This window comes from Palaemon carinicauda, chromosome 19 (genome assembly GCF_036898095.1).
Source record: "Palaemon carinicauda isolate YSFRI2023 chromosome 19, ASM3689809v2, whole genome shotgun sequence".
Taxonomy (NCBI): Eukaryota; Metazoa; Arthropoda; class Malacostraca; order Decapoda; family Palaemonidae; genus Palaemon; species Palaemon carinicauda.
In genome coordinates, this window is record NC_090743.1 from 110,630,535 (window position 1) to 110,655,141 (window position 24,607).

General features: G+C 43.9%; 1 protein-coding gene across 7 annotated transcripts in view; it reads right to left on the bottom strand.

The window, feature by feature from the left end:
• Nucleotides 1-24,607, bottom strand: part of ArgRS-m (arginyl-tRNA synthetase, mitochondrial) — a 644,356-nt gene that overhangs the window by 69,525 nt on the left and 550,224 nt on the right. For all 7 annotated transcript variants that reach the window (XR_011047406.1, XM_068393756.1, XM_068393755.1 and 4 more), the window contains exons 5-6: nt 3,763-3,875; nt 3,291-3,411 (exon numbers count right to left, since the gene is read on the bottom strand). Coding sequence is in view for 6 of the 7 variants with exons in the window: in XM_068393756.1 (XP_068249857.1) it covers nt 3,291-3,411; nt 3,763-3,875 (234 nt within the window). In the remaining variant the exon portion in view is untranslated. The remainder of the gene's footprint in view (nt 1-3,290; nt 3,412-3,762; nt 3,876-24,607) is intronic.

Here is a 24,607-nt window from a genome sequence, read left to right on the forward strand (position 1 = left end):
AGTGTGTTTTGAAACAAATATTAATATCAAGAGTTTGACAAAGGTTATTAAAAAAAATATAAACATAATACTGTTCAAGTGCAAAAATATACTTAAAAGGTATATCAAGAGTTTGACAAAGGTTATTAAAAAAAATATAATCATTAACCACATAAAGAATAGTACCAAAATACAATAATGAGACGATTACTACAGTATTTCCAACTTCACTGTCGTAAAATAAGAAAAAATCTTTGCTAAAAGTGAGGCGATATGATTCAAGAATAACAATGTCCGCTGCCGTCCGAAGAGGATGGGTGACCTCTTTTATTTCTATCCCAATCCTTGAAGCAACATTATCTGAAACCCCAACTACTGCATCCTGCAGTATGCATCGTGGCAAATCGTGTCTTTTCAGCAATGATCACTAATTCATCTTCAATGTTTTCCATGCAAACTTTCACAGAATCACAACTCTGCGAATGCTAACCTTTTCCATATAATTATTGTCATTTCTGCAATCTAAAGTTGTCTTTAATAATTTTTTGCTGTTACATGCCTCATATTGACATATAAAAGTGGTTAGATTTTCTTTGTCTTTTCTATATATGAATCGAATATAACTTGCTTTGTCTCGTCCACACTTTAATAAAATTATTCCAATGATGGGTAAATGTACAAGTGACTTACTATCAAATAAAAAACCGATGATTCACATGTAGAAAAGACTCTTTAGATATGGTAAGCAGCTCTTCTAGGAGAAGGACACTCCAAAATCAAACCATTGTTCTCTAGTCTTGGGTAGTGCCTTAGCCTCTGTACCATGGTCTTCAACTGTCTTGGGTTAGAGTTCTTTTGCTTGAGGGTACACTTGGGTACACTATTCTATCTTATTTCTTTTCCTCTTGTCTTGTTAAAAAGTTTTTATAGTTTATATTTATATTTTAATGTTGTTACTGTTCTTGAAATATTTGATTTTTCCATTTTTTTCCTCACTGGGCTATTTTCTCTGTTAGAGCCTCTGGGCTTATAGCATCTTGCTTTTCCAACTAGGGTTGTAGCTTCGCAAATGGTAATAATAATAATAGTAATAATAATAATAATAATAATAATAATAATAATAATAATATGAAAAACTGTAGTCTATTGATTTTAAAATGGCTTAGTTCTAGTTTTCCATTAAATAGCAAGATTATCTTATCCTTTTCAGAGGAACTTATACTACTCATTCCTTAAACTGATCATCGCTCAAAAAGTTCTGCTGAAAAATACCATCGCTTAAAGATAATCGCTCAAAACAACTACGCTGAAACGGACTTTGTCAAACCAGTATAGAACCGTTACACTATCAGCAGAGGAGGTAGCATGAACGACATCCCTATTGGCCTGCCGTAATGTGCTGGAGATCAGTCTGCATAGGAAACTTGACCTACAACTGAGGAAACAGTGGTGGCTGTCATACCAGGCTCAAGCTTCACTATATGACCATGGAGGTATTGGTCGGTGAGCAACTTCCTTATGACACAGAGAGTCAATATACGAACTAGAAAAGTTGAAATACTACCGCCAGAGAGTTATGGGGTCCTTTGACTGGCCAGACAGTACTACGTTGGATCCTTCTCTTTGGTTACGGTTCTTTCTCTTTGCCTACACATACGCCGAATAGTCTGGCCTATTCTTAACAGATTCTCCTCTGTCCTCACACACCTGACAACACTGAGGTTACTAAACAATTCTTCTTCGCTCAAGGGGTTAACTACTGCACTGTATTTGTTCTGTGGCTACTTTCCTCTTAGTAAGGGTAGAAGAGACTCTTTAGCTATGGTAAGCAGCTCTTCTAGGAGAAGGACACTCCAAAATCAAACCATTGTTCTCTAGTCTTGGGTAGTGCCATAGCCTCTGTACCATGGTCTTCCACTGTCTTGGGTTAGAGTTCTCTTGCTTGAGGGTACAATCAGGCACACTATTCTATTTAATTTCTCTTCCTCTTGTTTTGTTAAAGTTTTCATAGTTTATATAGGAAATATTTATTTTAATGTTACTCTTCTTAAGATATTTTATTTTTCCTTCTTTCCTTTCCTTACTGGGCTATTTTCCCTGTTGGGGCCCCTGGGCTTATAGCATTTTGCTTTTCCAGCTAGGGTTGTAGCTTAGCAAATAATAATAATAATAATACGTGCCACCCTCCCTTGGCCTGCACTGCTGCTGTTTGGTCTGAGTAATATCTTTTACCAGCACCCTTTTCAACAGTAGTAACTGTAACCCCAGCTTCTATTCCATTTGATTGACCCCGAAAGTACCAGTTAGCAGGCGAGTACCATCACTTACTCCCAAAAGACTGCCATTGCTATAGGTCCCAAGGAACTTTTAGTGAAAGGCTTTCTCATGTAACAATCTTCTTTTTCTTCTTGTTCTCAAGCATGAAATTACTGATGAAGAGAAAGGGGGAGAAAAAAGATTTGGAAAGGAGGAAGGGAGAGAACACATCTCCTTCTCTTCTCCTTACTAACTATTATTCCTTGATGTAACAAAAGTGTCATAATCTGAGTAACTGCTAATGGATGTGCTACCTCAAAGGAGTTAGCTACAAAAGCTTCCCCTGCCACAAAACAAGCAAATCAATACACAGGAGTCACCATCCAAGGAACACTGTTGATGTTCGTTATTAGGACGCAGGTACGGGAAACACTCGGTCCGAATCGGGTAACATCCTCCAGAGGAAGGGAAAATACAGTACTAAGGAGCAAAACAAGTTACGCTTTGAGAGTTAATACTGTAGTCTTCCTGATGGGGAAAGGGGGGGGGGTTACTTAGTCACCCCTTACAAAATGTATACAATGCATGAGGATTCGAAGGTTTGAATTCTGATAAGAACAAAATCCACTTTATCATATGCTTACCTTTCTGTTTGTGAGAGCACTCACAAAGAAATCCAATACAAATAACAATAGAAAGTAAGAAAAGATCCAACAGTCAAACAAAAGCAGAAATAGAATATCTTTACTTGTTTTGCTAAAGCCAAAAATGTCTATTCTGTGACAATAAAGTGGGTGGGGGTTATCATTGCATCATCTGTCATTAACCAATTACAGTACCTTGTTGACGATTCAATGGCAATTCCAGATCTGCTGAAACCATAAACCTCCTTTCAAGACCTGGACTTGAAAGGACTTCAGAAGAACAGAATACAGGATAGAAAAGAGTAGAGAGAACTCATTGCGTGTCTACCCTATATAGGGAAAATCTTTTACTCAAAATATTTAGTATGAAGATAAATTTAATAAAAATACTTCATAATACAGTAAACTTACCTAAAATCGGCAACTACCCGTTCCTTAGGTAAGATATTTACTAGAGCACTGCTGCGCCAAAATGCATCTGGTCTCAATGCTGTGATTCCGACAACATCTGCTACAAGATTGTGGCAGTTTACTGAAATTCAACAAAATCTGTCACAGCTTATTCATAATGGCATATATGTATGCTTCACAGAAGTATCAACCTGACATAGAATCAATTTTTTGGGTTGAGGAAAATAAGGCTCACTATGAGTGAGCACTTTACTGTATATGTATGAATAGTTGTGTGGAGTAGAAAGGAAGAGGTGGAGATCATGTTCATAACACTACTGATTTTCAACAACCCCAACACCGCTAATAATCCTGCTATGAAAAGCGCAAAAGAAAATTTTCTCAACTAAAGTTTTCAAACTATCCTTCATTAACCTTTTGGTAAGTAAACTGGGTATTACAACAGCTTCCCAAAAACTAATACAGCAGTTACCTTTAAAGTTGACTCTTATATCTGCTTTATCTTCAACTACGTAAACTCCAGGAATGGTCATATCGGTGTGAAATTTTTCAACCAGCGAAGAGGCACAATTCAGCAAGCTTTTCCTGTTGATAGAAAGATAACTACTCAACAACATAAATTCTTTGATCATACTATAAAACTCTAAAAAGAACTGGTTAAGTGCACCTTATCTTTTGCTTTAGATATACTGTAACTCACAATATCAGTTTATGAAAATAAGGCTGAAATGATAATTTCAGGAGTTATTGCTTATCATCAAAATTTAATTTTAACTTTTGTTAATATATTAATACAAAGTTCCTATAAAACAAACTATATTGTTAACCTGTGCTGACATACAGATACAACACTCTTATACAGTAACGCCTCACAACACGAAATTGATTCGTTCTAGAGTGGCTTTCGTAAAGTGATTTTTTCATGTTGTGAGTCACATTTTACATGCAAATTGCCTAATTCATTCTAAACCCTACAAAACACCACATTAAGTCTTATAATAAAGCTAGTGTAACCACAATGAAATACTGTACATTCAAATGCACTTGACCCATTCAATATACCTAAACTAACTGTTAATACCTTTAAATTAAGTAGTTATTACAACATAATGTAATAATAAATTGAAAATAATACAATACATACAGTACAATATTGTACATATACAAAATCTACAGTTCCCTATGTACTGTACTTCTATTGTATAAACCCATTTTCTTCAACTTTTAAATGTATGACTATTTTATTCTCAGCCTAGCTGGCAAATCTCTTTTTCTTTTATATGTATATATAATTGGGCTCAAGCGATGTTGTCCTAATGGAAGGTTCCTTTTAGTAGCTTCCTAGGGTATATTTGACTACAGTGATATTCCCAAAGAATTTTACCTTAAGGTCTCCAGAATTCTAACTCCTGGCGAGAATATCCTTAACTTTTCCTTTTAGGGATATCGCATAATATCAGAGGATGTATTCTTGACACGCCACATAGCTATCTTCACCCCGAATAGCGTTTACGCTTCGAGGGGGAAAACTGGCAAGAAAATGAAGGGGAGCCATTAATAAGGTACAGCTCCTCCGTTACTGTTTTGAATATCTAGATGACATCATCATCGCCGCCATGTTTATTCCTTTTCTCGTAGCGCTATTGCTCGGTGATTTTCCTGGTGCTCTCTCGCTATTTTTGGAATTTTTGGATTTATCATGCAATCTCCAGCCTCTTCTGCCTTTGGAAAGTTGAGTATTTGATCTTTACATTGTATAAATGTAAGCTCTTGCCTTTTTATAATATGAATGAAGAGTTGAATTAATGTTACAAGAGCTGTTGCCTAAGTCGGAGGCGTCATGGAAGCTGTCGTTCGTAACGCATGAGTTATTTAGTTAGCCAGAACGACCTTCCCGGTACTAATAGCATTAAAATAATGTTAGCTATTTAGTCTTCATTGCTAGGAATTCCTTATATTATGCCGATAGTATTCATATTAGTTTTGGCGATTTAGTTAAGGGGACCGTCCGCGGTGGTATTTTGGCATACCAACTTGAAAAATTCAAAAATCGTTTTATTGTCTCTCTGTAAAGAGAAACATATCGTACATGCTCTCCAGAAGTTTCAACCCATTATTTTCATAAATAATGATGATACGGGGGTTTTTAAATCATGACGTCATCCTGGGACGTCGTCTGCGCGACTGAGTTTGACAGTTCGTCTTTGCGTGTTTTTTTTTGTATATATACATCAATTTTTTCGGTTTTTTTTCTCGAATTTCGTACGTCTGGCAATGAGAGCTCACTGAAGACCCTCTCAGCACACGCAGTTAGAGTCGACACACGCCAGTATCATCCTAGACTTCGTGAGAGTGAGACACACGTGTTTTTGTTTACATTCGCCCACGTGTTTATTAGTGTTTTTTATAATTCCTCGTGAATTCTACATCATGCCAAGGAAAAGCATTATAAAAAGGGGTACAAGGAAAGAAATTCTTTCAAAATTAGCGAGTGCTCGGAAGGAAAAACTGAAGAAAAAACAATCGCTTTCTTTGTCATCAGCTCTCGCATTGTCTGCGAGAGAGAGAGAGAGAGAGAGAGACGTGAGCCTTCTACCTCATTTTCGCTGCCAGATGAAGGAGAATTTGGCGGGCCTAAGCCATCCACGTCGCGGGATATAAGCCAGGAATTGCTTTCAATCCCTCAACCTTCAACCTCACGGTACGTGAGTGAGGACTCAATTTCACCGCCAGTTCCTGATCATAGAATTGGGATTGATATTAGTGATATCCCAGAATATGATGAAAAATACACAATTTCAAGAAAACAGCTAGAAGGAATGATGAAAGGCGTGACTTGTAGAAAGCGAAACTGTAGAAAGTCAGTCAGTGTACACACAGAAAGGGACAGATGGGATACAACATTTAGAGTATCTTGTGATGGTTGCCATACGGACATTAGCTACCTTCCCCCAAGGAGGCATGGGAGGGGAAGGGAATGTCATAAATTTGGTGAAGCGAATTAACAAGAAGTGTATCTTTCTCTTACTACAGGTATAGGAAGAGCAGGCCTGAATAAAATGGGAGGATTTTTCTGCAAGCCTCTGGCAGCGGGATCTTATGCCAGACATAGTTCTTATCTTTATAAAGAAATGGAAAAACATTACAGTGATATGCAGAAATATACATATGATTATGTAAAGAAATTTTATATAGAAAATAAGTTGGCAATACCTGATGAAAATGGCGTAATAGATATAGATGTTTCTTTTGATGGAACTTGGTTATCAAGGGGCCATAAGTCACACGTAGGTGTAGGGTTCGTTATTGATGTATTCACAGGGAAAGTACTCGATTGTGAAATTTTGTGTAATTATTGCAAAATATGTGACAAAGGAAAAGAGGAAGGACAAGAAGAAGGAAATAAGCCAAAACATAAGTGCAATAAAAACTTTGAAGGAAAATATGGTGCCATGGAAGCAGAAGAAGCAACGAGAATGTGGTCGAGATCATTGAATAATGGTTTCAGATATAAAACATTTGTTGGGGATGGGGACTCGAGTGCATACAATGCAGTATGTGAAATGAATAAAGGCCAAGGGCCATATGAAGGTGTGAAGGTAGAGAAGGAGGAGTGTATTTGTCATGCCCAAAAATGAATGGGCCACAGGCTCATAAAAATGAAATCAGAAGTGAGTGAATACATAACAAAAAGCGGAAAACAGATGAAAAGAAGTTTATTGTCAGGAAAAAACAAGTTGACCCAAGCCATTATAAATAATATTCAAGCATATTATGGTATGGCAATAAGAAATAATATAAACACAACAGTGGATCAGATGCGAAATGCTATTTGGGCTATCTATTATCACTTGACATCTGATGATGAACACCCAGTCCATCAAATGTGCCCTGCTGGGCCTGAATCATGGTGTTTTTACAATAGAGCTGTAGCCAAAAAAGAAAAAATACCATCACATGCAACAAGGAAAAATCATCTTACAGGAATACCCTATGAGCTTCGCACACACATAAGAAGTGTTTTCAATAGTTTGGCTGACCCCAAATTATTGCAAAGATGCCTGCATGGCTGGACTCAAAATCCAAATGAATCTCTGCATTCTAGGCTTTGGATGAAGTGCCCCAAACAAAAGTTTTTTGGTATGTCTAGAGTAAAATTTGCATCAAGGTTAACAGTTTTGGAAAATAATTTTGGATACATGCAAAGTAACTTGATGGTAAAGTTATTTGGAAAAAGTCCTGATATAGACACTTCCCTCAAAATTTATGATGAGGAAAGAGCAAGAAGTAGAGAGAGAATAAAAACAAGAACAAAGAAGACAGAGAAACAAGGAGAAGAATATAAAGCTGGAGCATTTTAGCTCTGCAAAACCCTGGCAACAATGAGGGAGGAGGCAGCTCCCGACACCCTTACACTAAGTGTATTAGTACACTTAGGGTATTAATACCCCTTTTAAGGGGGGGGGGGGGGGGACCAGGAGCCTTGCTGTAGAAGTCAACAATATCAACAATAAAAATAACAAGTAAGTTTCCATAATAATGTTTTTTTTTCATTTTTTTTTATGAAAAATGCAGAAATTTACATGGCAAATCTTTAGGAGCTCATAACTCGAAAACATACTTATCCGCACTTAGGTACATTTTTCTCAGTTATTTATAGTTCAATTTTAAAGATAAAGATATTATTGAAAATAAAAATAAAAATGCCACAATTCTGTCAGACAAAATTTTAATTTTCATTTTACTTTTTTTTTTTCACGATTATTTTTCGTCGAGACGAGGGAAAATAAAAATTCATTAAAAAAAAAAAAAGGAAAATAAAAATTCTGTCTGACAGAATTGTTCGGTTGATAGAGTAGTTTTTATGGTATAAGTTTCAATACAATTGGTATTATAGTAGTCGGGAAAAATGTACCTAAATTTTGTTTTTAAATCATGATTTTTGCTAATAAATCCGAAAGTTTTTGATCAAATTACTTGAAATTTTTATATGATGAAGGTATTATATATGTCTAAAACATATATAGAAATGGTGTAATTTGGTTCATTAGAAAAAAAAATGGCGGACATGGCGGACGGTCCCCTTAACCGAATCTTGTTACGCTAGGCTTCCTAGCCTAGGCGTTCAGTTTTAGTACTTTCATACATGATATAATAGACTTTCCTAGTGTTACAATTTCAATAAAGTTTTAGGCAAATTTTATCCATGTAAGATATATTGATTGCATAATATCTTCCTCTTCCAAGATAGTATACGAGAGAGTTTCGGTGATTTAGGTAATCGATTCTCACTGCCACTAGGCTACTAACCTTGTGGCTTTAGTATACTTTCATACATGTTCCCAGATTGCCCCCGTGTATCGTTTTATTGATTCAGGCTGAGAAAGATATATCCTAGAATTTTTATAATGCGATACTTGTCTCCTAAGGAGAATTAAGGGCAATCCCTCCTTCCCTCTGAGTTTAGCCTAGGCTATAGCACTAGTCAGTCATGCCATGAGTTGCAATTCAGGCAGGACTAGGCTAAGGTTTTCTGTCCCTTCCCTGTAACCGCAAAGGCAGGTTTTTGGGTTTTGGTCAAAACCTCAGAGTAATTAGTCTGGTGCCGGCAGCTGGCTGGTAGGGCGAATAACATTCCCCTGCTGGACTAAGCTGCCGGCATAGGAGGCTAGACCTCCCTAGACCACACCTGAAGGTTTCATATGACATCGATACCTTCTCCCTGTGGTCTAGCTGACTAGTCCTGAGCCAGCAGATCCTAGGCTGAGGAATAGACATTCTTCTACCGCCTAGGTGACACCGGTACTAGAACTCTGTTTCTCTCTTGTTTAAGGGTGGTGGCTAGAGTGCTGCCGGCCCCTTTACTATATTAGCCGACCCTAGGCTGGAGAATAGAGTTCTCCTGCCCCCTGGGATGGCTTCAATACTGGAACAGAGTTTCTTTTAACTTAGGTAGGACCGGCAACCCTGCCGGCTCCTTCCACACACCATAGGACCCTCACCCCTCCCCACTCTGTCCTTTAGAATGGCCTAGCCATCACAAACCGTTGACCATCGTCCTACAATCGCGCCGATTGCCGGCAGGTTGTGGGGCTGGCTCAGGCTTCTGTCTGTAGTGGCATAGTCACTCAGCTCTCCCTTACGGACATAGTGCTCCGGGAGAGTTGGACCGGATGGGCCGGCTGCCGGCAGAAGATTACTTTTCTGTAGTGTTCTTCAGTCCTCTCTTGGACTGCCATTCATAAACCTGTGGCCGGCAGAGACCGGCAATAGTTATGGATGGGTGGAAGCCTGAATAATACATTCTCCCCTTCCATTTGAACCCTCATTCTGAAAGAAGGCAGTAAGGTAGAGCTCTTACACTATCCTTCACTCCATGCTTTCTCTATCTCTATTGACTGATACCGCTGGGTTCTAATCTACCGGCAGCTGCAACCTAGCCAGTAATGCGCTGTCTAGACTTGCGTGTTGGTAGCCTAAGAGCCGCCGGCACAACTGACTTGGCAGGCAAAGAGCCGGCCAAATTCAGATTGCAGGCGACTACACGGACTGGCAGGTCACTGGCTGGCCTAGTAGGCCGGCAGCCGGCAAGCTGCTGACAGCCGGAAAGGCTGCCGACCGCCGTATATATATCTAAATTCGCCGGCTGGCATAGTGTGCCGACAGCCAGTGAGCCGCCAGCGGGCGGCGGCCTTCCGGCGGCTGACGTGCTGCCGGCCACCACCACAGCCGACAATACATCGACTGAACTGTACCCTGGTGCTAGCCTTGCCGGCACATGCCGGCTGGAACTACAGTATATGACCATACAGTAGCCAGTATATTTGCAATATAGATCATACTGCAAACAGAAAACTACAGTATATATTATACAGTAGTCTAATTTTTCCAACATACTCTGTTGTTGAGACCATTAATATAAAGAAAGTAAGTTCTTTCTATACACTAATAAATGATCAGTGATAACGATCCTCAATCTTAAACCGTCTGGAAGATAGAATTAAGTTACACTTACCTATCCTCACAGGATAGAAATCTTCCGATGGGCTTTCCATAATAGAATGACCCATGGTTTTAATTTTGAGAGAGGTCACAGCAATTGGCTGAGCAGGAAACACATGTATGAGTCTTTCCTATTTCATTTCTAGCAAAAAAAAAAAAAAAAACTCAAAATATTAATTATAATATTTGTAGAGTTTATCCAGTGAGAAGAACCACTGTATACTCATTTTATTTTCCTCTCTTCAGAGGAGGACCACCCTAAGTGTAAGAGTGTCTTCTGCAACGTGCGGAGTAAGAACTTCTGCGGCCATGAGGTGTGCAGGACACACTCACACTGTTCCATCACCAAGGGACCTCTGAAGTATTGGGACCCCCAGGTATGTAACATTTGCAAAACCTTGGTTACTGAGGCTTTCGATGACCCCCAGTCAGCGAAGTCAAGGGATGCAGCAAGGGAGAAACTGCGTAGATGGGTCCGTGGTTTCCTAAAGAACACCACGGGGCCTTACCTTCCAGATGAAAGGATGCGGGCCTATCTTTTCCCAAGAGCATCTAAGGATGGTGTAATACCACAGCCTCGCCCAGAGATCCCTTGCGTCCAGATACCCATAGTCGGGTGTCTCGGACGCGATGAAAGACATCCAACTAGACGACAGGATGTCAGAAGTGTCAGAATACACTGAAAAGGACCTTCTTGCAGGAGGTCAAGAAGAGGAGTCCACTGTGGCTCCTGATACCGAGGAGGAAGAAGTCGAAACGGTTTCAGTTTCATCGGTTCCTGCCCCAGAACCAGTACCCTCGACATCTGCTCCTGCATCTAATGACATAAGGAAGACTCTGTCTTCCATTATGACAATGATGCAGCAGATGCAGAAACACAATGATGCAGCAGATGCAGAAACAGAATGCTGAAAAGGAAGCTGCATTGAGGTTGGAAATACGCCAACTTGCAGCATCCTGTGGGTCTCACAAGAGACTCAATGTGAAGGAACTTCCTTTATGTTCGGATGTGAACCCGTGGAGGCATGCGGAGTACATGCCCATGACAACCGGAAATATTTATATCTCTGAAAAGCTGACATCAGTCCCCATTGAGGATGTGGAGTTTTGGCCCAGCTTTGAGTCTTATCCAGACTGCTTCGTCCGTCTGAAGACCGAGCCAGCATCAAAGGAAGAGTCAGAGCCAAAAAAGGTCATAGTTTTTTACCATTCCAAAGAACAGGCTTTGCTGACTGGCACTTTAAAGGAGAGGGGCTTCACTAATTCAAAGGTCCCGGCTCTGAGTATAAAACATCCTTCCTTTGTTGCTTCATCTACACAGGCCTTCCCCTTCATGGAAAAAGGGTACAAGGCAGCATTAAAGGCAATAGAAGAAACCTTGCCCTACACTCGAGGAGTGTAGACCTTTATCCCTAGCTTTGCCCATGGACCAGAAGGACTGGAAGGATGTACATCTTACCTTCTCAGTCGGGAAGTTGGAGGCAGATATTGCTGGACGCCAGTTCGGCGAGAACCTCCCTAAGTTGTCAGAGTTTCTCTTGCGCAGGGAGCAAGAGACTAAAGAAAGGCTTGCCGCTTCTATGTCCCTCCAGACTACCTTGGAGACAATGGCAAGCGATCCCCAGAACCTGGATATGTTTATGGTCGTGGCCAAAACACATTTGACTACTGTGACGAAAGACCTATACGACTTCATTAAAGCCAGAAGGGCTTGTAGGGAGTTCGTGTTAGCTTCGGCTGCGGTGAGACACAAACCCAGGAAGCTAATATAATCTAGCATCTGGGAAAAGGACCTCTTCCCGTCCGAAGAGGTCAAAGAAGTAGTCGACAAGGCCGCCACGAAGAATAGGAACCTTCTCCAAAAGTGGGGCTTGTCACAAAAAAGGAAGTCTTCCCCGGATGAGGTTCCCCAACCAAAAAGGAAGACAAAGAAGCCAAGGTTGCCCTCTCGCCCCGCCATACAACAGAAACAACAACAACTTCCCGCGACCGCGGTGCCCCAGATTGTGGCACAACCTCAACCCACCTACCAGCTGGTACCCAAGCAAGTGGTGACACAGTCACCAGCCTTTACTCCAGCCTTTGAGAGGCAGTCTACTACATTTCAGCCGAAAAGTAGAGGAACATTTAGAGGTTCCTCTAGACGCCCCTCAAGAGGAAGAGGAAATAGGGGAGGACACGGTCAAGGAGGCAAATCCTCCGGTCAACAACAGAAATGAGATGCTTCCAGTAGGAGGAAGACTATATTCATTTCGGGATCGTTGGACCTTCAATCCCTGGGCCCACAGCCTGATCAAGAACGGACTTGGTTGGAGCTGGAACACAGATCCACCATCATTCCCTCAATTCTTCCAACCCTCCACCCCCATTCTGGAAGAATACATCCGAGAACTCTTGAGCAAAAGAGTAATAAGGAGGGCAAAGTCCATCAAATTCCAAGGAAGGCTGTTTTGTGTTCCCAACTCAGAGTCATTATGGACTTGTCGCCACTCAACAAGTTCATAGTAAACTACAAGTTCAGGATGTTAACCCTTCAACACATAAGGACCCTGCTACCCAAAAAGGCATACACAGTCTCCATAGACATGGCAGATGCCTATTGGCATATCCCAATCAATCGCCAACTTTCCTCCTACCTAGGATTCATGCTACGGAAGAAAAAATACGTCTTCAGAGCTATGCCCTTCGGGCTAAACACAGCCCCTAGGGTCTTCACGAAGCTTGCAAATGCAGTCGTTCATCAACTACGCCTAAAAGGTGTTCAGGTGGCAGCCTATCTGGACGATTGGCTGGTGTGGACAGCATCCGAGACGGAATGCATGCAAGCCTCCAAGAAAGTGATCCAGTTCCTGGAACATCTGGGATTCAAGATCAACATCAAAAAGTCTCGAGTATCTCCAGCTCAGAAGTTTCAATGGCTTGGAATACATTGGAACTTACAGTCACACCGCCTCTCCATTCCGTCAAAGAACAGGAGAGAGATAGCGGGATCTGTCAAGAGACTTCTGAAATCCGGTCGGACATCAAGACGCCAACAGGAGCGAGTGCTGGGCTCCCTTCAGTTTGCATCATTGACAGACCCGGTGCTAAGAGCACAATTAAAGGATGCAACAGGAGTCTGGAGAAGATACGCATCAAACGCTCGAAGAGATCTAAGAAGACCAACACCGACTCGACTACGATCACTTCTCTAGCCGTGGTCGGAGGCCAAGCACGTGAAGAAATCGGTATCCTTACAACCACCTCCACCTTCAGTCATCATCCACACAGATGCATCAAAGGAAGGATGGGGAGGTCACTTTCACCAACGGAAAGTCCAAGGGACTTGGTCCGTTCTATTCAAGACCTTCCACATCAACATTCTGGAAGCCATGGAAGTTTTCCTTACACTGAAAAAATTGGCTCCTCGCTGCTCGACCCACATAAAACTGGTCCTAGACAGCGAGGTGATAATGAGATGTCTGAATCGTCAAGGTTCGAGATAGCCCCAAATCAACCAAGTGATGTTGGCCATCTTCCGTTTGGCGGAAAAGAAGAGATGGCACTTATCAGCAGTTCACCTCCAAGGGTTCTGCAATGTGATGGCGGACGCTCTATCCAGGCTCACGCCAAGGAAAAAAAAAACGCACAAAAAAAACTTATCCTTTATATGACGTTATCAAAACAATCAATTTTCCTGTACCTTAAAAGTTTTTATGGTTAGTCGAGGCTGAAGGCAAGCAATGGTCTAGAGCTGGAGGTAGTATTTGAATTGATTGGTTTTGGACTGAAGCTAAGTTGGGTGTGCCTGATATGTCTATGGCATCTCTCCAGTCCAGACATAATCTTCACCCAACCTAACTTCAGTCCAAAACCAATCAATTCAAATACTACCACCAGCTCTAGACCATTGCTTGCCTTCAGCCTCGACTAACCATAAAAACTTTTAAGGTACAAGAAAATTGATTGTTTTGATAACGTCATATAAAGGATAAGTTTATTTTTGTGTGTTTTTCTTTCCTTGTTTATTTTCATTGGGACTTTCAATAACTACCTTATGTGCAGTTACAACTAGGTCAAAAATAGATTTTTATGGCAATAACTACTTTTCAACGTTAAATGGGATAAATTTTTTCCATGTATTCGAATGTAAAATGTAACAAAACTAGTCATTTCTTAAATAAAAAAACAATAATTTTCTCAAAATTTCAATTTCATAAAAAAAAAAATTCAGCGTTATATAAAGTACAAATTCAAAAGTAACAAAATCAAAAATTTTAAGTAATTTTTATTTTTCCTAACATACTTACCGAGAACTACTTTCTTAGGAGTTACCTGTAATCTCCTCTCTACCGACCAGAGTTTTGTGTAGGATACCCTCAATCCCGTTTTCTATGGAGGCCTACCCCAGCATTAGAGAATGTGCCCCGAGGGTAGGCTTTGCGATAGGTCGATGTCCGCTTGGGTCGATATCACCAGTAAGTTCTATTGATGTAGCACAATACTTGCAAGGGCAGAGAGGCACTCGGGGAAGGAAGGGAGGGCCATTACCCGAAAGTAGTTCTCGGTAAGTATGTTAGGAAAAATAAAAATTACTTAAAATTTTTGATTTGTTCCAACACGAATACTTACCTCGAACTACTTTCTTAGGAGACTTACACTTTAGGAGGCGGGAGTGCTATTCTGACCTACAGACCCAGTAAGCGGAGGCCAAGAGACCTAGGTATAACGGTACATACTAGAAAACGGACGAGAGGGTTACTACACAAAGAGCTCACGTTAGTGTCTAAGTACTCACCCTTTGAAAAACTTCTTCTGATGTTGCATCCAGTAACGTATTTGTGAAGAACGTGTTATCCAATGGTACAAGCTGGTAATCTCCGATGAGGATAGGGAACAACTGGGTAGGATGAAAGGAAACGAACCTGTGTCTCCCGGTTGCTATCCGCGATTGAGCCTGGGGCTTTTACCGTTAAACCACTTGGAGGGCGGAGATGACTGTCCCAATGGAGAACCCGTCTAAGGACTTCCTCGAGTAGTCCTTGAGGTAATGGGCAGTAAAAGTCGACTGGTTAGACCAAGTACCTGCCCGAAGGATCTGACCCACTGCCATGTTTTTCTCAAAGGCTAAGGACGTGCTCAGACCTCTGATGTCATGAGGTCTGGGGACGCCTGGCACGGCCAGACCTTCTTCCTTGTAGGCCCTGGCAATAACTTGTCTCAACCAGAAGGAAATGGTGTTCTTAGATACTTGTTTCTTAGTAACACCCGTGGAGACGAAGAGGCTCTTGATGCCTGGCCGGAGATGAGCCGTTCTTTCAAGGTATTTTCTAATGGCACGGACAGGGCATAATTTTAAATCCTCAGCATTACCCGTCCTAGGGATGGCTGGTATGGAGAAACCTTTGAATTTAGGATCCCAGACAGCTGGGTTCTGGGTCTTCGCCACAAAAGAAGGAACGAACTTGAAAGATACTTCTTTCCACCCCTTCGAATGAGAGACGTCATAAGACAGCCCATGGATCTCCCCTACTCTCTTAGCGGACGCCAAGGCCAGCAAGAAGACTGCCTTGAGAGTGAGATCCCTGTCCACGATATCTTTCAAAGGTTCAACATGGGGCCCACTCAACATCTTCAGGACCTTAGCTAAGTCCCACTGGGGCACCCTACCTGCTTGTGGGGGGCAGGACTGCTCGAAGCTCTTGACAAGCATCGCGATGTGCCTAGAGGACCCCAGTTCGATGCCCTTCAGGAGGAAGACTTGGCCCAAGGTGGCCCGTACCCCTTTTATGGCTGGGATTGACATTCCCATTTTGTCTCTGAGATATACCAGAAAATCCGCTATGTCTGGGACAGAGGCATTGAGGGGCTTTATGTGCCTCGAAGCGCACCACTTCGTGAAGGAGGCCCACTTAGCTTGGTAGACCGCAGCTGAAGACCTTCTCAGGTATAGCGACATTCTCTTAGCAGTAGCTGATGAATACCCTTCCTTCTTCAGGAGTCGCTCGATAGTCTCCAGGCGTGAAGACGTAGAGACTGTGGGTTGTCGTGAAGTCTGAGAAAATGTGGTTGGTGTAGAAGGTCTGACCTGTCGTTTAGAGGCCACGGAGGTTGACTCGCCAGGTCTTTTAGGTCTGCGAACCACTCTCTCTCCGGCCACCAGGGCGCTACCAAAGTCATCTTTAAGTTTCAGGCCGTCTTTACTCTGTTGAGCACTTGTCTTAACAACGTGAAGGGGGGAAAAGCGTACACATCTAGGTTGTCCCACCTGTGCTGAAAGGCGTCCTCCAAGGCTGCCTTCGGATCTGGTACAGGAGAACAATATACGGGGAGTTGGGCGTTCAATTTGGTTGCAAAGAGGTCCATCACCAGGGAACCCCAACGTTGGATGATGAGCTTGGCTACTTCTGGGAGGAGGGACCACTCTGTCCCTACTATTTGGCCCACCCTGCTGAGACCGTCGGCCAGCACGTTCTTCTTCCCGGGAATGAACCTTGCTAATAACACAACCTGGTTCGCTTCTGCCCAATCTAGAATCTTTATGGTCAGATCGCACAACTCCCTTGACTTCAAACCTCCTTGCTTCTTTATGTAAGCTACTACCGTGGCGTTGTCGCACATCAACGCCACGGTGTTTCCCCTTAGTAGATCTGCGAAGTATAGGCAAGCCTTCTGGAATGCCTTCAACTCTAGGACATTGATGTGGAGTTCCTTTTCCCCGTCCATCTAGGTTCCTCGTGCTGTCTCGTCGAGGAGATGGGCTCCCCATCCCTGGTTGGAGGCGTCTGTGAACAGTAGTAACTCGGGGGGGGTCTTTCGAGAAGGGCATCCCCTTGAGTGAGTTCGACCGGCAATGCCACCATTCCAGGTAGGGCCTCGTGTTTGGTAGAACTGGGATTAGTACTTGTTGCGAGTCCAGTTGGCACCAGAGGTTCTTCAGGTTCCATTGTACGGCTCTGAGTCTGATTCTCCCCTGGGGAACCAGTTTCTCCAACGACACCAGATGCCCTATCAGTCTTTGCCAGTCCTTCGCTCTCCTGGGGCGCCCCGATAGGAACAGGCGAATGATCTCCATAAGATTGTTTATTCTGTCTTCTGAAGGGAAGGCTTTTCCCAGAATGGTATCTAGAGTCATCCCCAAGTAGGTCATTCTGATGGAGGGGGATAGGTTTGATTTTTCCGGGTTGATCACGATGCCCAGATCCTTGCAAAACTGGAGGAGTTTCATCCCTTGCTCCTTCAAGAGGTTCTTCGAGGAGGAAAGAAGCAACCAGTCGTCCAGGTATCGGATGAGGCGAATGCCTCGTTCGTGAGCCCACACTGAGACAGTCGTGAAGACTCTCGTGAACACCTGGGGCGCTGTTGACAATCCGAAGCAAAGGGTCTTGAATTGCAGGATCTGGGAACCCCATTTCACCCGGAGAAACTTTCGACTCAAGGGGTGGACCGGAATTTGGAAGTAGGCGTCCTTGAGGTCTATGGTCATCATGTAATCTTTCTCCCTCAAGGACAGTAGAACTGACTTCGGAGTGTCCATTTTGAAGTCTGTCTTCCTTATGAACTTGTTGAGAGCCGACAGATCTATGGCGCCCTTCTCCAACATGGAGGACACTTCCTCTTGAAGGGCGGTCTTCTTCACCGGGTCCTTGGGGACCAGCCACTCCGCCCGGCTGGCCGGGATTAGAGGGGGTGGTTCTGCTAAGAACGGTAACCTGTAGCCCTCCTTCAGTACGGACACTGTCCAGGGCTCCGCTCCGTGAGCCTTCCATGCTTGCCAAAATAGTCTGAGGCATCCCCCAACCTGAGGCTTGGGCAGGGATAGGGGGCCTCTCACTCTATCTCCTTCTGGAGGAGCGGCCTGAATGGCCTGAACGGCCTCTCCTGGAGGCAGAATAACCTGTCCTAAAGGAGGCTGAAGATGCTGGGGCCCCCCTATGGGGGGGCTGAGGTGCTGAGGACCAGGAGGAAGAAGGAGCTTCTCTCCTCGTCATGCTAGGGGAGGCCTGAGCCGTCGCGGCACTGTCTGAGACTGACCTCTTGTAGGGCGGTCTCCTTGTAGGCGTCGGCCTGGGGGTGCTTAAATCTTTTCTCTTAGACACCTTCTCCATAATGGTTTCTAAGTCTTTCAAGGGGAACAAGGAGTCACCCCACAAGGGAAGACTCCTCATGGCCCGCGCCTCCCTGTCTGGAACCTTTCGGGACACCTTAGCCAGTATGGTGTCTCTCTTGCGGAGTACCCAATTCGCTGTCAGGGCGAGAGGTGATAAGTTCCCTCAGGAGGTTTTGCTGTTCCGGGTCCGTGGGGTCAAACGTGGCTTGCACCCCTACTAAGGTGGAAGCCCACCAGTCCAGCCAAGAGGAGACGTGCACCAGGTCCCTCGACATTTCTTCCATCATGGCGGCCTCCGATGGAGAAAAACAAACTGGGGCTGAAGAGGCTCTGTCCTCCGAGACGCCCTGACCCAGGATGTCAAGGGAAGGTTCTACTTTGCAGGGTCCTGGTCAACGCCCTTCCGGTACATAGACCTTGCCCTGAGTCTTGAGCCCCTAGAGTAATTTAGAAGAACTCTGAGTTTTGGGGGCTTCGGCATTACTAGCCACCACTTTGTCTACGTATTCTTGCCCTAGGACGAGATCCCGGGCTAGAGGGAAAGCCAGAGAGGTCTTAGGCTGGGTATGGGCCTGCATTAACCGTATACGGCTGGACCTCCAGTATTCCTCGTCGGTAGCTGCTGGTTCTTCAATTTTATGATGCCTTCTGATAAGGCCAATCACCCTTCTATAGGCCAAGTCCTCCGTCGGGGAACCCTCCCTACCGTCAGCTGAAGCCTCGGCTTGAGCCCAGGGCGCCGGGTCACCGGGCACACCCACTGGACGTCTTGTTCTTGATGCAAGGGGCGCTGCCCTGCCGAGGTACTGGACTTCTTTGGCGGAGGCTTCCGCACCAGGGGCGGGGGTTAGCGCAGGCATCGCCGACCCAGCGAGGACTAGCGTCCGCTCAAGGTCTCTGGGGGACGAGGACGCGGATCCCGTGGGCTGACCCGACAGCGGGAACCGTTCCTTCCGACCCGAGGGCCGCACCAGCTGGGCTGGTTCGGCCAGGCTGCCCGTAAGGAAGCGCAGTTCCCCCCGCTGGGCGGGGTGAACCGGAGACTTCACGGTCTTATGCCTGCGAGGGTCAAAACCGTGTTTGGAGGGAGGTCTCCTTGGCGAGAAATCCTTGGACCGGCGGTCCGGGGAACAACGTATCTCTGCTTCACGGGGTACGGAGACCCAATCGCCATCCAGTGACCTACTCCTTCTGTATTTTCTTCTTGGAGAATGGAAGCGTTTCCTGCTGTATCTGGAACGCGATCTTGAACGGGAGCGCCAGCTCCTGGACCGCTCCCTCCGACGGTGATGCTTCCTCCTGGCTTCTTCACCCGACGAGTAATACAGTGAACCCTCGTTTATCGCGGTAGATAGGTTCCAGACGCGGGCGCGATAGGTGAAAATCCGCGAAGTAGTGACATCATATTTACCTATTTATTTAACATGTATATTCGGACTTTTAAAACCTTCCCTTGTACGTAGTACTGTTAACAAACCACCCTTTAATGTACAGAACACTTAATGCATGTACTACAGCACACTAAACTAAAACAGGCACAAATATTAAAGGCGATTTTATATCATGCGTTTCCTAAACACCTAAAAAGCACGATAAAAAATGGCAACCAATGTTTTGTTTACGTTCATCTCTGATCATAATGAAGAAACAAACTCATTTAGTGAACAGTACACATATATGTATAGGTTAGTTTTTGCATCGATTATATTGATTATACAGTACTGTATGTTGATTTTTTTATTACCAATGTTTTAGTTTACGTATTTTTCTTAGGACTTCCAAATGAAATGTTTTTCTTTATGACGCCGCCTGAAACAACGGCGTGTACGCTCAGTAAACAACCACGCTCAGAACAAACAAGGCATTTAACGCGCATGATGATAGTGATAAATAATGATACAGTACATACAGTATTTACAGTAAAAGCATTTACAAAATATGTTACCTTACAAATATAAATTATACAGTATTGTACGTAGCAAAGCAGGAAAACAATTTACGAGAGAGAGAGAGAGAGAGAGAGAGAGAGAGAGAGAGAGAGAGAGAGAGAGAGAGAGAGAGAGAGAGAGAGAGAGAGAGAGAGATTGTTTTACGTACGTAAATGTAAATTTTAAACAAAAAAAATATGATAGGTTACAACATGTAGACTTTCAAAACCTTCCCTTTAACTTAATGCATACAGTACGTACAGTACTAAACTATAAAATAGGCACAAATACAGTTTTAGAATGTACAGTAAGAATATTAAAGTAAAAAATAAAGATTGTTACTGTTCTCACCACGAAAGAAGTTGAAGAAAAACTTGAATGGTGATGGCGATGAATTTGCTGCACAGTAGAAATGATGATGATGAAGCTGAGGATGTGTTCTACTGTGCAGCTAATGATAGTATTTTACGTCTCTTCAGACGGAGGTGTCTTTTCCTGGGACACCTCTTCAACTTCTTCCTGGGAAACTTCTTCAATTTCTTCCGAAGGCGTACTAGCAGGAGGAACTGGCTCTTTTTTGCGAGGCTGGAAGAACATCGTGATCGGAAGTTGTTGCCGCTGCTTCTTTTTTCGATCCAAGAGCATTTTGTAGGGAGTCATGTCTTCATCGATCTTGTTGCAGAATTGCATCGAGCGAACCATATCCTCGTCCCACTCTTGCAACATTTCTTTCAACTCCTTCGCATGGTTGCAGGCCTTGGCAAGCCGTTCTAATGTTAAGCCCGTTTCTTCGACATTTTCTTGGGTCTCTTCCTGGGTATCACTCTCTTCTTCACTTGCCGATTTCGTCAGGTCTTCGAGGTCTGCGTCAGTTAGGGGCTGGGAATGGCAGTCCAACAACTCGTCGACGTCTTCAGTCGTCATGTCGCCAAACCCGTCACCTCCAATTATGGCAGCCAACTGCACAGATTTCCGTATTGCAGAGTGTTGGATTTCCGACGGAGTAAATCCCTTGTCGTCGTAAACAATATCGGGCCACAACTTCTTCCAGCTCGCATTCACGGTTGCAGGTTTCATCTCTTGAAGTGCCTTCTGAATATTCTGCAGGCACGTGGCTATGGTGTACTGCCGCCAGTACGCCTTCAAGTTAAAATCTTCATCCTCGTCATCTTGGGCAGCATCCACACACGCAACGAGGTCCGCCAAGGTGTTCTTCGTGTAGAGGGCCTTGAACTCCCTGATAACCCCCTGGTCCATCGGTTGAATTAATGACGTGGTGTTGGGTGGCAGGAACTCAACCTGAATGCCCTCATGCGACAGGTCAGTTGCATGTCCACCAGCGTTATCCATAAGGAGAAGGATCTTGAATGGCAAGCCCTTCTCTAAGAGATATTTGCTGACTTGCGGGATAAAACACTGATGGAACCAGTTGGAGGTCAGCATCTTCGTAATCCATGCTTTTTGATTATGCATCCAGTACACGGGAAGGAGATTCTTATTTTTATTTTTCAAAGCGCGAGGATTTTTCGACTTATAAATAAGCCCCGGCTTTAACAAAAATCCAGCAGCATTGCCACACATCACGAGGGTAACGCGATCCTTGAATGCTTTAAAGCCAGAGGCTTTGGCTTCCTCTTTGAACAGGAAAGTTCGCGACGGCATTCTCTTCCAAAACAAGCCAGTCTCATCCATATTAAAGACTTGTTCCGGCTTGTATCCACCTTCAGCGATAATATTCTTGAACGTCTGGTTCACGTAAGTTTCAGCAGCAGCAGTGTCAGCGGAAGCAGACTCCCCATGCAGGGAAACGCTTTTCAGGGCGAAGCGTTTCTGAAACTTCACGAACCATCCTTTGCTTGCGGAAAAACGTTTCTGAGGCTGGGAATCAGTGGATGTCCCTGGTTGAGGATCATCTGCATCATCATCATCTTCAGCATGGTTGCCGTCGTCGTCTTTAGGTTCCTTTGCAGCAAATTTCTCATATAAGCTCAAAGCCTTTGTTTGGATGGTGTTCGTATCCAACGCTATGTTCTTCTTCCGGCAGTCGGCAATCCACACAGCTAAAGCACCTTCCATGCGTACGATCGTTTTATTACGGGTTGTAACGACTCGCTTCGCTGATCTGCTAAAGGTGATTGCAGCCGTCTTTCCAATGTTCGCCTCGTCCTTCTTGATATAGCGAACAGTAGATTCGTTGATGCCAAAATGGCGGCCGGCGGCCGCGTAACTTCTACCATCTTTTAACATGTCGAGAAGCGTAACCTTCTCAGCTATCGTCATCATCCTTCGGTGGCGTTTAGGCTCACTACCAGCCTTAAGAGAAGCAGAACGCTTGGGAGCCATTACAGTAGGATTTACAGTAACAAAACGTTCAACTTAAAAAAGTCGCACACAGCACAGATTCACACACTTAAGAACGTCTACTCAGCGATACGCGGTAACAGAGAGTGGAAGATCCAGCCCCGCGAGAACTTTGATGCTGCGGGTAGGAGATGCGGGCAAAACACCAATCACAGGCTAGATAACAAAACTTGAGTTCTGATTCGTCATCTATCAGCGCTTGAACCAATCACAACCCGTCTTACAGTACTATGATGCGTTGGTTACCTACTCATAGAAGATGCCCCGCGCATACCGAACGTACGTAGATTAAGTAAATACCGTAATAATAATAAATAATGATAATAATACTGTACAGTAATAATAATAATAATAATAATGATAATAATAATAACAATAATAATTTTATTAACAACAACAACAATAATAATAATAATAACAATAATAATAATACAGCTTTACGTACGCTATTTTACGCCTCTCTCTCTCTCTCTCTCTCTCTCTCTCTCTTTCTCTCTCTCTCTCTCTCGTACGCTTATTCGAAATGTGATTTTTGCAACAAAGAATATTATTGGATGCAGTACTACGTACGTATACATACAAAAGATTCATGGAAAAGAAGCACATCCATTACAGTACACACCATTCTAATATGGTATGACTGCATCTGATTTGCGTTTCATGTTCGATTTAATTTTACTACGTACTGTATACAGTACTGAATTATCGTATGATCACATTCTCTTTTCGTATTTTATTTCTTTCTGTGCTGAATTATATATCATATGTAATGCAATGAACAATCAGTAAGAACAGATTTTACTAATTACAGTATTAATGGAATTACAGGTAACAAAATATCGTATTTGGTTGTCTTCAGATTTCGCGGTATTTTCGAATTTTCCGGAAAATCCGCGATATGTATATATATATGGGTTATGGGAAAACCCCGTGAAGTGATGAATCCGCGATTGTCGAACCGCGAAGTAGCGAGGGTTCACTGTACTCCTCCGAAGACCCCGAAGTCACTGCACTTACCGTACGGCGGGCGGGAGCGGGGACCGCGGGGGACTTCGTGACTCGTTGCGTGCCCGAGGTAGAAGGTTGTAGGAATTCTTCGGGAACTTCCGTGAGCGGGGTTGGGAACGAGGTTTGGCGCCCAACGCCAGGGAACTAGGAATCCAGGCCCTCTTCCATTCGCATAGGGGACCTACCCGGTGTCTTAGGAAGTTTCCACCCGAAGGCATCACTCCCTGCAGAACCTAACTTACTCTGGTTGTCGCCGCCTGCCGAAGACCCTGAAACACAGGCCCACGAAGGGGGCGAAGACACAGAAACAACGTTACTACCCCACAAGGGGTCATCGGAGGACACGTGCCCCCCGAGCACAAGGGCCGAGTCTCCAGACGCACTACCGGGCTCTTCACAAGCCCGAGAAGGACCCGCAACCCCCACTGCACATTCACTAGATTCTTGGGGAAGATCGCTCGGTTCTTTCCCCACGATGGACTTACCTCGGTCCCTACTCTGGGTAGGGGAAGGCGAAACAGAAGCCCCGTCGGACCGTTCACTGGGCGACGGTAGCGGCAAAGTAACACTAGCCTTCCTGGGTGAACGTTTCGACGATTTTCTCTTCTTTGTTCCGTAACGCACCCACTGGATATCACTCCAACCTACACACTCGGGGCACGTATCCGATGACGAACAAACCTTGCCTCTACAGGAGGAGCAAAAGGAGTGAGGATCCACTTCAGGCTTGGAGAGGAACGCTTCACACGATTTACCGGCTCTAGGCCCAGGACAACGGCGGATTTGCTCCATAATGCACAAACGCAAGACACAGGAACGCAGGGAATCAAGGAATACACTGGGGAAGCACAAGGGTGGAAGGTGAACACAGAGGAACACCAGGGATAAGTAGACAGGAACACAAGTTACCACGCGGGAAACACGTGGGA